This window comes from Heliangelus exortis, chromosome 1 (genome assembly GCF_036169615.1).
Source record: "Heliangelus exortis chromosome 1, bHelExo1.hap1, whole genome shotgun sequence".
NCBI lineage: Eukaryota > Metazoa > Chordata > Aves > Apodiformes > Trochilidae > Heliangelus > Heliangelus exortis.
The window spans coordinates 70,320,293-70,333,405 of NC_092422.1; the positions used below are offsets into that span (position 1 = coordinate 70,320,293).

The window sequence follows — 13,113 nt, forward strand, 5'->3', positions numbered from 1 at the left end:
AGATATGAAACCTTTCCTGTCCAAGTTAGTTTGTCTACAAGATTTGATGTTAGAGGTTCAGAAGGAACTATTTTTTTCTTAAAAACACATTAATAGATAGGAATTAAGCCTGTACATGCCTTTCTATCTATAGGAATAGTGCTATTCCCATACATAAGAAATCTTCTGGCTGGGGTCTTCCTGTGGTTGTTTGCCGTCTGTGCTTTGAGGAGCTTGCCTTGTTAATAACCCCTGTCTTCCTCTACTATCTATCCACTATCTACTATTTGTCTTCCTATACAATCTATTTCAATTTAGATTTATTTGTCCTTGTATCTATATTAAAATTTCAGCTGATCTGTGGTGTTGCTATCTGAATTATCCTTTCTCATCACGAATTGAACCTTCAGATTTATCACATTTCACTGTGATCTTTGTATGCAAACCACAGCTCTACAGAATCCTGTTGTTCTTTCAGCAGGAAAGTCTCATAACTCATCCAAAGTTTTTTGTAACTTCCCCTTTTAAACTAAATGACACACAGGGTTCATATTGTTGAACCTTTGTAAGTTCACATTGCTAACTTTGCTATTAATTTAACATGTCCTATACTTGCTTTATTCATGAGTAAGAGTTAGGTAGAGAAAAAGCAAAGAAATGCCCCTGGTGATCTCAGGGCCCTCCATGATCTCCTGCCTCCACCATGTCTTGGGGGTCATCAGATACATCTCAGCCTAAACAGAGACTTCAGGTGTTTCCAAACCAATATAAGACAGGAGAGACAGACTTCTCTTTCTAGGCCTCAGACCAGGAACAGGTAGGCATCCGCTGTGATGTGATTCAGAGGAATATTCCTCTGAAACTACAATAAAACCTCGTTCCAAATAGGCTGGGAATATTTTTTCAACATGATTCAGGTGTATTAGGGAATCAATGTCCCATTTCATAAAGCTGTGAGCAGTCTTCTGAGTTGGTCATCTGTGATCACAAGGATGACCTACCTTCACGTGTGAAAGGATCCCCTGTAGTTTAAATCAACATAGACATAATATTGAACACACACACATACCAGATGGGAAAAAAAAAGCAAAAAAAAAAAAAGCTGAATCATAAAGAAAGATTTGTGGTTTCAATTTTTTTGTTGCTTTTTGCTAAGTTCAGAATGTGGCCTAGAGAAGACGGATTGGAGCTTACATTTATTAGTGGAAAATTCCCTCGAGCACAATTTTCAATGTCAGGCTTGCTTTCTTATTGGTATTAGCAATGCCTGTACAGGGATTCATTCCCAGCTAGTGTGGTTTCGAGATGGTGATTACACTGTGGGCTTTAGTTCTTAGACACAAAAGCCAAAGAGTTACCCAAAAGCCATTACAGAAGAAGGTGAATTAGCAAGTGTGCATGCTGGTGGTCATGTCAAGGGGAAAATAAAGAGGCATCCTGTGTTTTGGAGGAGATTAGATTCACACAATTAAAATCAGAAAACTAGGAAATGAAGATTTCATGAGGGATATGAATTAAATCTTAATAAAACTCCTCTTAACTTTATGATATGATTTATAGAAAATGTTTACAATCTGCACAAATTCAGCAAAGATTAGAAAATCTGGCTGTTAAAAGACAAGCAATGCTTAGGCTTTAATGTCAATCAATTTTATCACAGTTGCAATTTTATTTAATAAAAGTTGTAAAAATGAAACAAACACACTGAAAAATACTGAAATTCTCAGAAAAGTGCCTAGGATTAAACCATGGGGTTAAATTACTTGCCCTATATGAAATTCTTTATAATTCTTCCTACTTTTATCTGGAAAATGTTGGCATTATTCATTTGGATCTAAGAGCGTATACATATTCAGTTGAAAACTGAGGCTGACTTTAATAAATGTTTGAACCTTTGAAGATAGAGAGAAGAGATTCATTTATCACTCCACAGTTATTCAATCAGTCACCATCAGCATATATTGGAATTATCAAGTAGCTGAAATCTTAACTTTACCTGACAGTCTAATTAAAAAATGAATAGCATACTTTGGTTGTCATTAGAGTTTGTCTAGGTCCAACCTAAAGAAATCCCTTCCAATATTTGAAAGAAAACTTGGAAGAGCTCAGAGTGGGGAACTAGGCAGTGTACTTAGCATTATGCATCTTAGTTCTGTGTCTGAAATGGCATCTTCTTCTCAGATGTGTGCAGAATGGAGATGGAAATTTACCCAGAAAGTTCTCACAGCTGTCATGCAAAATGCAAATGCAATGGACCCTCCAAAAATGGCATGACCATCTCTCATATTTTAGCATTCTAAGTAGATTGTAAATGTAGAATGTAAAATTAAGATTTACATTAGAGATACATAGCCTTATGTTCAACAGATGTAAGGTCTAAAAGTTAATTTCAAGGAATGCATTTATTACCTAATTTAAATACTAATAAGGAGATAGCCACCAAGCAGTTGCACTTTTGACCTTTAATGATCCATCATTAGTATTGTAGTACCAATGAAAATATCAAAACCTTTTCATCATGCATTGTCTATATTGCAGCTATACTTACAGGTCTTCACAACTTATTTAATCACATCTTAACTCTGTGCTGTATTATCCACATGTATTTATATACCTATATATGTAAAGTAACATTCCAGCATTCACATTTCTAAAATAATTGAATCCTATGTGAATAAAAAAAATAGGATTTGTGGTACGCATCTCTTGGAAAAAATTATCTGTGCATGATTGTAAGTCAAAATTTGGTTGATTTATTCATAGCTGCCAAGCAGCACAGCCCTAGTCTGCCATGCACTATGCTTAAAATGTATCCTGAGGGCCTGGAAGACACATTATACTTATAAGACTGTATAAACAGTTACAAGCCAATTACAAGTTTACAATTACATGGCAATCCAAACCCAAACAGAAAGATTTACACTGACAGCTACAAGCCAACCCAACATCAACATTGCTTTGTTGTTTGTTTGTTTTTATCATTATTTTACTTTTCAAATTAATTCATCTAAAGAGACATGAGCTGTGTATGAAAGTGCTTTCTTTGCTTCATTATATTTAAAAAACACTTAGAATAAGTCAGATGTAGATGTGTACAATCTGTAAATCCTACTTTCTGTGTATCTACAATAGGCACAGGTGGAGCTTGATTGTGCTAGCACCAGGGTTTCAGTGTAGAATTCCTCAGTTCTACCATGTTTTGAGCTACCAACAGCAGCAGGCCTGAGCTGTCTTTCAGTTTGAGAGAAATTGTCAGCTCACCAGCAGGAAAACCACTTCAGCCCAGCCCTGCTGTGGTCGAGTGCTCATCAGCAGTGCAAGTGCCTTAGGTACATTCCTGGAGTCCATCTTTGAGTTTAGGTTAACTTGACAGGAGTCCAGGTCACAAAATCTAAGAGGGCTTTACACTGCAAACATATATTAACTGTCCAAGACTGGATTAGCTGTAAATATGCAATCCTGATTCAAATTTAAACACTTATATAGATGTGGGTTTTTTCAGAACCAAATGCTACTTGTTTCACAGAATGTCCTGTTGACATTGAAAAACTCACTAACCTAGTAGGAACTTAGCACATTTGAGACTTCAGCTTTGTACTTTGGAGAAGACTTCACTGTGTGGGCTGTTTCCATAGCATAACTCTAAAAATAATGTCAGCACAGTGGTACTGTTTCAAGACTTTTAACTGCATCTGCACTCCACTTTATTCCTCCAAGTTATTGCACATTTGGTGATTAGTTATGCATTTATTTTCTGTTCTAGTCAAACAGGTATACTAAGTAGTGTTCACTCTCACCTTTGAGGTTCATGTTCTAGTGCTCCCCTGATACAGAATCACTTCTCGTCTCAGGTGGATTATGTACTGTTACACCAGCTTACTGCTTCAGCCCAGAATGTCAGCTTTCCAGTGGTTGGAAATGCTCTGAATGTTAAACCAGATGCATGCAGAGTTTATGTACAGTTCACCATATGTGCAGCCACTTCTTGTGTTGCTGTAAATGGTTTTATTATTCTCCATCTTTACCTCGAGTGTTGTGCTCAATGAAGAGGTCTGAAAATGATAATTACTTCCCCACTGAAGAGACAAACATTTACATATTTATCAAGGGAAAATTGTATGGCTGTGAGCATACCACAGAAACATTTGTTTATTTATAACCTGAAATGTACGATCACTGAAATGAAGATAGGGATGCCTTGGTCTTAGTTACTAAGCTTGTTTTTATACAAAAGTTTTTGTCAGTGGGTTTTGTAATCAGATCAGTGTATTAAAGAATGAAGTATCTTTTTTTCATCTCACAAAATCAACATAGAGATTAAAATGGTTGAAAGATAAAGTTTTCATCAGTTAAAAATCTAACCTTTCAGCCCTGAAGGGATGATGAACTGTGGAATTACCTTAATTTAACTTCTGTAGCAGGAAGGGTGTCCTAAGAGGTTTACTGTGCTGTGGCTATGTAGCTGAAGGCATCAATCTCTTTTCTGGGATCTTCCAGATACTTGTGCATGTAGGGTTAAGTTGTAGTAATTTATGCATGTATCCAATGTCCTGGCTTGCCACTCACAGAGGTGAATGCCTTCAGCTGACTACATGTGAGTTTTGATTCTCATTAATAATGCTATTAAAAAACAAATGTTTGTGTCATCAGGGAATTCTGAAACTGCAAATAAAAAAACCCCAACAAGCAAACAAACAAAAAAAACCCAACAAAAACAAAAAAACAAACTGTCTCTACTAGGCAGAGATGTGATGGCTGATCTTTCCAAATCCAGAGTGGGAAAAGAATGTTACATATACAGGAATTCCCTTTATTGTCCACTGTCTTCTCCTGAGACAGATCTTTTATCCTTCTTCTGAATCCTATTGTTTCTTTGGTAAACTGCCTTAAAGTTTTCCTCACAAATAGACTAGGTTATCCTAATGCCTAGGTTATACAGAGTATTCTATATTATAGAACTTTTAATGCATAATTTCAGCAAGACTAAATTATTCCAAAGTAATACAAATAACATTTCAGTCCTATTGACTTCAAATGATTGACTTCATAAGCTCATTTATGAATCAAATGCATTTGTTTATATGCTTGCTTGACTAAACCTTTGAACAATTTTCCAAATCAGTAGCACATTTGTAAACATGCTGTTGTTTTTCAATGTTTGTACCTTTTTTTTTAATTGATAGTAACCTTTATAAATCCTATACCTTAATATAGGTTAATACAGAAGTAGTTTTACATAGTTCAAAACTCCAGTAATTACTTTCAGCATTAGAGAGGCTAGTTCACATACCATTTATGCTGTGTTAGTGAAGTTGAATAGTGCTAGGGCACTCTTAGTTTCCTTCTACAGGACAATCTGTTGCTCTTATCACTGTTAGCACTCCACTGCAATTGATATTTTCACTTGAAGAATCAAACAACTCTTTAACAAGGGTTAAAGACAAGCTTGAAGCAAGGGTGGAGAGCAGGATGTAGAGAGCAGTCCTCAGTATATTCTAGAGGAAGTTTTATTTGAATTTTGGAATTTTGGAACAGTAAGATATTTACTACTACAACAACTAACATCTTAATGATGTCCTTTATCTTAAAAAAAAATACAAATCAAAGAAAAGCATCCAAAGATCTAATGTTTTTCTCTGTTAGCTGTGTACATTGAGGTATGCATTCCTTGAATGGAAATAGTAGAAGAAACTTGATATGAAACTCTAGTTACTAAATAGCTTCAGAAATTATGCAGCTCTTACATAGTTAGATTGATTTTGTTGTTCGGAAGTGTTGTCGTTCCAAATATATTCTGTTCCAATCAAAGAAAAATTGAACAGTAGCATCCACAGAGATTAGTACAGAGATTAATTTTTTAGAACCCAGTTTTCAAGCGAGTCTTTTTGATCAAGAATACTTCAATTTTTATTGATAATTTCCTACACTGGAGAAGGCAAGTTATTGTTGCTTGAACTGAGCTACTGTTTTCCCAGTGTTTTGTCTTATTTACACTACAGATTTATATTCTGTATAAACTCTTTACTTCCAGAAAGTCTTTTAAAATTTGTATTGCTTTCTGTAGCCAGCAATGGGACTCAAAGGGGATACTAAACCAGCTGAAGCCCCATTCTCGTAATTCAAGAGCACATGACATATGATACCATTCCAGTTGTGCTTTATGGGTGAAGCAATGCAGTTTTACCATCTTGTCTTATTGAGATATCATTCATCTGTTCAAAATGCTCATTAAAGTGGGTTGCTCACTGTAGGTGCATATCAAATATTTTGGGTAGGATTTATCTTACTGTCCTTGATGTCTAATATGAGGGTGTTTACCTTTGAGCTAACTGCCTGTCTTCGATTTTTTTTTTTTGCAATAGGTATAAAAGGCCTTTTTGCAACTGTGATGCACCTCTTACTAAATGAGGCAGCTAAAATAGGTTAGATGAACACCTCCTTGCTCATTAACTGTACTTCCTGGGGATGTTTATGCATCAGTTTTAACTTAATTCTAAAGTGTCTGTGAAATCCACAGAAATAGTAAGAGTAGAGGGGTTGAAGTAAAAAAAGAAATTAATTTCTTACAAGAAAACAGTAAAGGCTATATTTTGCCTACTTTGTAGTATTTGTTGTCTCCTTCCAAAATTGATGTAATACTGCATGTGAAACATATCTGTTCATAGAGATCTGCAATGCATTTTTAGCATTTTTAATCTGTATTAGTTACTATTTAGAAATGCTAATAAGTTAATGTGTTTCTTGTGTTAATGAATGTACTTTAATGGGGCTTATCTCCTGGTAGCACACACTTCATTGTTTCTTTACAGTTGTTATTCTAGAAGATGTCAGTTTTCAAGATTAAAATAGGAACGGTAGTTTTGCTTTATTTCTTCAATTGCATTGTGATTGCCATTCTCTGAAAGAGCATTGTTTGAATTGCCACAACTAGTTACATATAATGAAATATATTCCTGCTAAAACAGTCATTTTAACATTAATTAACCCTAACGTAACCAATCCTCTTTGGGTTTAATAATCCAAACGAAGGAAATGGAAGTTTTACCACTGAGTTCATCAAACTTTAGATTAAGCTTTCTATGCATTGGGGTATTTCTATTGTTGGGGTGTTTTTTTTCTAAAATGGGTAATATGTGCCAGAATATTAACTTTCTTTTCAGACCAAGTCAAGTTGCCCAGCCTTGCTTAAAAAAAAAAAAAAAAAAAAAAAAAAAAAAGTAGTTATCGTAAGGATGACTGTTTTATTTATATAACTGTGATAGCACATTTTTCGTTGCTTGTCATTTTTTCCCAGAATAATTGGGAAATCAAAATGGCCCTTATTGAATGACAGCAGGTGTCTCTAATCATCAGAGATCATTTAATGGGATGTACTGAGTAGAATTCCTCTTTTATTTTCATTTTGTTTTATATACAGAATGAATCTGAAAATCCAATTTCATCAAAGAAAACTGTGAAGGTAAAAAAAAAAAAGCATTGGTGCATATCATTGCACATGTATTTCTTTGTGCAATCCAATTTATTACTATTGTCATCGAATCATAAAATCATAGATTAATTCAAGTTGGAAGGGAACTTTGGAGGTCATGTGGCTGAATATCCACACATAATGTCCTAATTTATCTATTTACTACACTTTTTTATCATCATTGCCAACTTTCCAGGGGTTATTGTAATTACTTAGCAAGTACATTCTCTAAACAATCTCAAAAGCCAATGGGAAATTGCCTCTTTCTTTCCTGGCACTAAGTCTGTCTCCTGCAGCAAGCAAATGGTTTGTCAGATGGATCTGCACGGTTTTCCCTCAACCCACCACCTTTAAAATGTCAGCCTTTGTAACAGATTTTTCTCATATTTGTTGGGAAATTTCAACTCCCACAAGATTTCAAAATTTACATAAACAAGTTCTCCTACTCTTACATTTCTTATTTGATTCTGATTTACAAATGTGACCAAGAGGTGTCACTTATTTAACTGCTGATGTTCCTTTATGCACGACCTGCTCATTTTAGCTGGTAAGAAATAGAGAGTCAACCTTTTTAACATTCCTGTAACATGCTGTAACATTAAAAGATTAGTAGAAATAGAAGTAATAAGGTAAAGTATCTGCTCCTTATCCAGAAAAAGAACATAGCAACAGTAATTATGATCTGAAAATAGTTAAAGAATACTCAGTATTTCCAAGCTCTTACCTTGTTTGACGCAGTAATTGTGCACCAACTGATGAATTACTTCTTAGTGGACAGGTGAGCAAATCAAAATTAACTTTTAAATTGAACCATTCTTAGATGTTTGAGTAAAGAATAAAGATAAAATGATTGTGAAGACAGAATTATCATTATATGCCCTGGGATTCCTAAAGGACAAGGTTAAAGATCATTTGCAGTATGATGTGAAGAAGGATGTTCTTAAACTTTGGTCAGTTTCCAGAACCAATAATTTTAGATTTTTAATCATTATAAAATTCACTGGAGCAAGTTACAAAGAACAGCTTTAATCCCATTCATACAGAAATCCTATTTAAAGAACTCAGAATAGTTTTGATTGTAATTTATGTGCACTGCAGATCTCTCCACAATGCCAAGTTAATGTGAGGAGCCCTTTGTGAAAATGAGACATGAACCCACAGTGTCTTGAAGTTTCAGAGCATATCCATGTGGTTTCCTCTTTTAAATACATGCACATCTCTTTATTACCTTGCACGCTTTGAGTTCAGCTGATGTCTATTCTTATGTGATGAGAAATTAGGGACCAATTAGTAGGTTTGATAATGAAACCATGTGGCCTCCAGATGCACTCAATACATTAATTTTTTTTTTTTCTTAGAACATCTTTTTTTGCTGTGCTGTCTCTATAGGTTGCCAGGCAGCAAAGCTTTACCCCTAAACTGTAAGCTCTGATCTGTATGTTGAGACTCTTTCAGGTATCCTGAGCAGTTTGAATCTTCTTGCTGTGGGGTTTCGTTGATTGAGAACAACTGCTTCCAAAGGCCACTGGCTTTCTGTGGGCCAGCCCTTTTCTCTAATGTGCACAAACTCTCTCATTTTATACTTCAAGAAACCCTGCAGCAATTGAACTGTGGCCTTGATCTCAACAAGCCTTGTGCAATTGTCCCCTCCTCTATGCTGCATGATGCCAATTGCCATCTATAATGTTTACATGGAAAGTTATTTTAAAGAGGCAAAAGAACAAAAATATTTGTAAGTACCAAGGCTAATGAAAAAGATACTTGAAAACATTAAAGCTGCTTTTTTCTTATGTTTTTAGGGCAGGTTCTGGATGTGCTGGAGAAATATGAGCTGAGTGATAAAACTCTTGTGTACTTCACATCTGACCAAGGGGCTCATGTTGAAGAAATCTCTAGTTCTGGAGAAGTCCATGGAGGATACAATGGCATATATAAAGGTGAACATTTTCAAATGATTTTTACAAATTTTGTCAGAAACTCTCACCTTGGTTTTGCTCCAGAACTGTAATCTACTCTCTGGCCAAGAAGGTCAAAACTTGATTCCTTAATAGTAAGCTTTTCATGGCTTTTTTTCTAAATTCAAACATAGGTGGTAAATATAAAGGCTTTACCTGTCAAATACAGCAGCTCAATTAGAGTGCACGCTGAGATTTCTAGAGTTTTAAGACTAGATAATATATTCTTGGACTGACCCAGGATACAGCTTTGAAGGGTGTAATTTCATAGCAATTTTCTATGATGGATGAATAACAGAATACAAAGGGAATCATAAATATCATGGAGTGTCACACAAAGACAAGAGACAGGAGATGGAAGAACCCACAAGAGAGTCCAGTGTATTCCTTATAATAAAAACAGAAAAGGAAAGGTAAGTCGAGAAACAAAAAATGAAGAGCTGGGTTGAATTTGTGATGGACAAGTTCCATAACAGCAAGAGGATGTATTTCAAGCAAAAATGTTTTAGCTGAAAAAGAGTTTTGAGTATAATTCATAACAGACTTACTAAATTAAGAGATTTTAGTTAAAAATGATAGAGTTTAGTTGTATTCTTTTAGTGCAAATCTTGAGAAGATGACTGGTCCAAAATCTGCTTATTCTGTAGAGATATGAAATGTGTTCAAAGTCTACCTTATTCTAATATACTTTCTCCTGGTGATACTGTACAACAATACTGTGAGTTGCTGATTTGCTACAGTATGGTGATCTTGTAGACAGAAAAATTCTAGTTTAGCAAGCAGTCTTTCTCATTTTGTCTCATTCCGGACATGGTGATCCCTTCAGTCAGCAGGAATGTAATGCAACACTGGATAATAGCAAACACTGTCAAATAAGAAGTAAAGGATTCCCTCTGACAAAGTACAGATGTGTGCAAGACACAGCATCAGGAAAATGAATGTTAAAACATTTTAAATAATATTCAGTCCTATAAAAATAGAGTAGGAATGTTTCATTTTATTATTTTTCATAAGATATAGTGAATATTTTTGTCCTTTTACCAGAGCTAAAGATCTTTCCATTAATTCACTGGGAAGTGCCTTTGTAATCTATTTTCCCCTCATGTTTCATAGAACAAGATTAAAGAAATCCAGCAGTTTTTGGAAAGTCATTTGCCAAACTTGAAACTTCTGGTTGTAGAGAGATAGAAATAAATTGCTTTTAGGTACAATTTTTTTAAAAAGTAGTGTTACAGAATTAGAAAATCATGTAGTAGCTGAGTCTGTAAGGCACCTCCCAAGGTGTGTAGTCCTAGCCCCTGTAGAGCAGGATCATCTATACCCTTGACCAGGTTGCTCAGGTCTGTGTCCATCCCATTTATGAAAATATCCAGTGATGGAGATTCTACCACCTCTCTGGGCAACTTGTCCCAGTGTTTAATTACCTGCACCATTGGTATTTCCTTTTGCTGAGCTTCATGAGGTTCCTATTGGCCCATTTCTCCAGCATGCTGAGATCCCTCTGGAAGGCAGCACAGCCATCAGCAGATTAGCTGCCTCTACTAGTTTTTTGCAGAAAGGTGGACATACACAGATCTTCACAATACAATAACAGTACGGTGAGGTTTTCAAGTGAGGAAAGTCCATAGTTTTTAGTTAGGAGGTATCTGTCTAAGAAATGACCTTTATATTTTAAGAGAGCTACAAAGGAAATGCTACACAAGCCAAACTAGCCATGCCAAAATCATGAGGTGGCAAACTATCAGATGAGTCCCCTCGGGATAGAACTAGAGTGAAATGTATCTTGAACATTAGCACTTAGGCCTTACATAGTGATTTAAATAATTAAGGCAACCATATGGTTACAGATCTGTAGCTGGAGGCACAGCCCGAGGTGTTTTAGAAGCTCTAGAAAATATTTGCTTTCTACAAGGCCAGAAATAAAATACAGGATAAATGACAAGGAGGGGAAAAAAAGACAAATACACAGGGGAATATGACTTCCTGAAGAACTTTGATTGAGTAGAGTCTTTTTAATCAAACCTTGCAAATTTTTGGATGCGTACTTACAGAACAGAGAACAATTTTAAATAGTTCTTGCCTGAATTAATAAAAAATCTGATGGATTGGGTTACTGGGGGGTGGTAGGACTTCTTAGTTTTAAAATTAATTGTTTTGTTTACTGTTAAAGTTAACATCTCTGTTATGCTGGCAAATGTAATATATTATGGGAAAAAAAATAATCACTTTAGAAGAAACAAAATAATTATTGTATAAGACATAATCTTACTAAGAAAAAAAGAAAAGACAGATGCAGTCAGTTGAGTATACTTTTGCCATTTTAAAATACAATAAAATCTGTTTTGTCTTTCACACTCTCCACATCAGTCCTGAATTTAGCAGGTATATTTATGCATAATTTTCAAAAGGCCAAAAGTGGAAGTGATCAATTAATTGTATAACTAGCAATTTTCATTAATTAAAATTTATTCTTATTAACAGTTATATGCAATGAAGTGTGTTACAGATCTGTACATCTCTGGCAGATTTAATGAAAACCAGATCTGTGGAGCCTTAAGTCTCAGGCACTGATGTAGCAATGTGCCTCACAAAGCAAAAGGACAATTTTTGTGTTGCTTGTACTCATATGAGCACACTTCACCTGATCAGTAGTTAACAAAACTGGGAGACATGCGTGTCCTTTATCCCTGTTTCTGCTGAACAATCTCTTCTACTTACCTTTTTGTATATGAGTGCTGCATGAATGCAAATATGAATCAAGTCACTTAACCCTCTTGTCAGAGCTTGAGCAGTATGCTCAGCAATAATTGGTTCTTCTATAAAAGCAAAAGCTCTCAACAGATCTTCTTGATCTGTGATCATTTTGATACCCAGCCAAATGGGCATCATTAATCAAATTTAAGGGGAATTTGGAGAGTTAGGCTAGCACTTCAAGACTGAATGCAAAAAAAAAAAAAAAAAATTACTATTTGAAAGTTTTATTACTCTGACTGTGGAACAGTCACTGCAAATTTGGACAGCCCTTGAAATTATAGACCAGAGTTCATATAGTCTTTAACTAGTTGTTTTCATACACAGTCTGGTTTATCTCTTCAGTATCTTTCTCTGGGGGAAGTAATAGTAATAATACACACTAACTTGATCTCTTTCTATGACAAGGTGAACCACATAGTGGATGAGGAAAAGACTGTGGATGTTGTTTACCAGGACTTCAGTAAGGCCCTTCACACAGTTTCCCACAGTATTCTGCTAGAGAAACTGGCTTCTTATGGCTTGGGTGGGCATAGCCTTCAACTGGGTGAAAAACTGGCTGGATGGCCAGGCCCAAAGAGGTGTGGTGAATGGAGTTGAATCCAGTTGTGGGGCCAGGCACCAGGGCTCCGTTGAGGCCAGTTCTGTTCAGTATCTTTATCTGTACAAGGAGATGGAGTGCACCTTAAGTATGTTTTCAGTGGACACCAAGTTCAGTAGGAGGGTTGGTCTGCTTGAGGGTAGAAAGGGTCTGCAGGGGGACCTGGGCAGGCTGGATTGATGGGCCAAGCTAATTGTATGAATTTCAATGAGGCCAAGTGCCCAGATCCTACTCTCAGGTCACAACAACCCCATGTAACACTACAGGCTTGGGGAAGAGTGGCTGGATGTTTGCCCAGAGGAAAAGGACCTCAATGGATGGGTCCACAGCCATCTGACTAAGAGCCAGCAGTGTGTCCA

At 35.8% G+C, this 13,113-nt stretch overlaps 1 protein-coding gene across 14 annotated transcripts in view; it reads left to right on the forward strand.

Moving 5' to 3' along the window:
* STS (steroid sulfatase) overlaps window positions 1-13,113 on the forward strand; it is a 105,097-nt gene that overhangs the window by 54,321 nt on the left and 37,663 nt on the right. For 8 of the 14 annotated variants that reach the window (XM_071747711.1, XM_071747700.1, XM_071747625.1 and 5 more), the window contains 2 exons: window positions 6,342-6,401; window positions 9,247-9,384. In XM_071747711.1, coding sequence (XP_071603812.1) covers window positions 6,342-6,401; window positions 9,247-9,384 — 198 coding nt within the window. The remainder of the gene's footprint in view (window positions 1-6,341; window positions 6,402-9,246; window positions 9,385-13,113) is intronic. The other 6 variants (XM_071747655.1, XM_071747664.1, XM_071747691.1 and 3 more) reach the window with 1 other exon arrangement.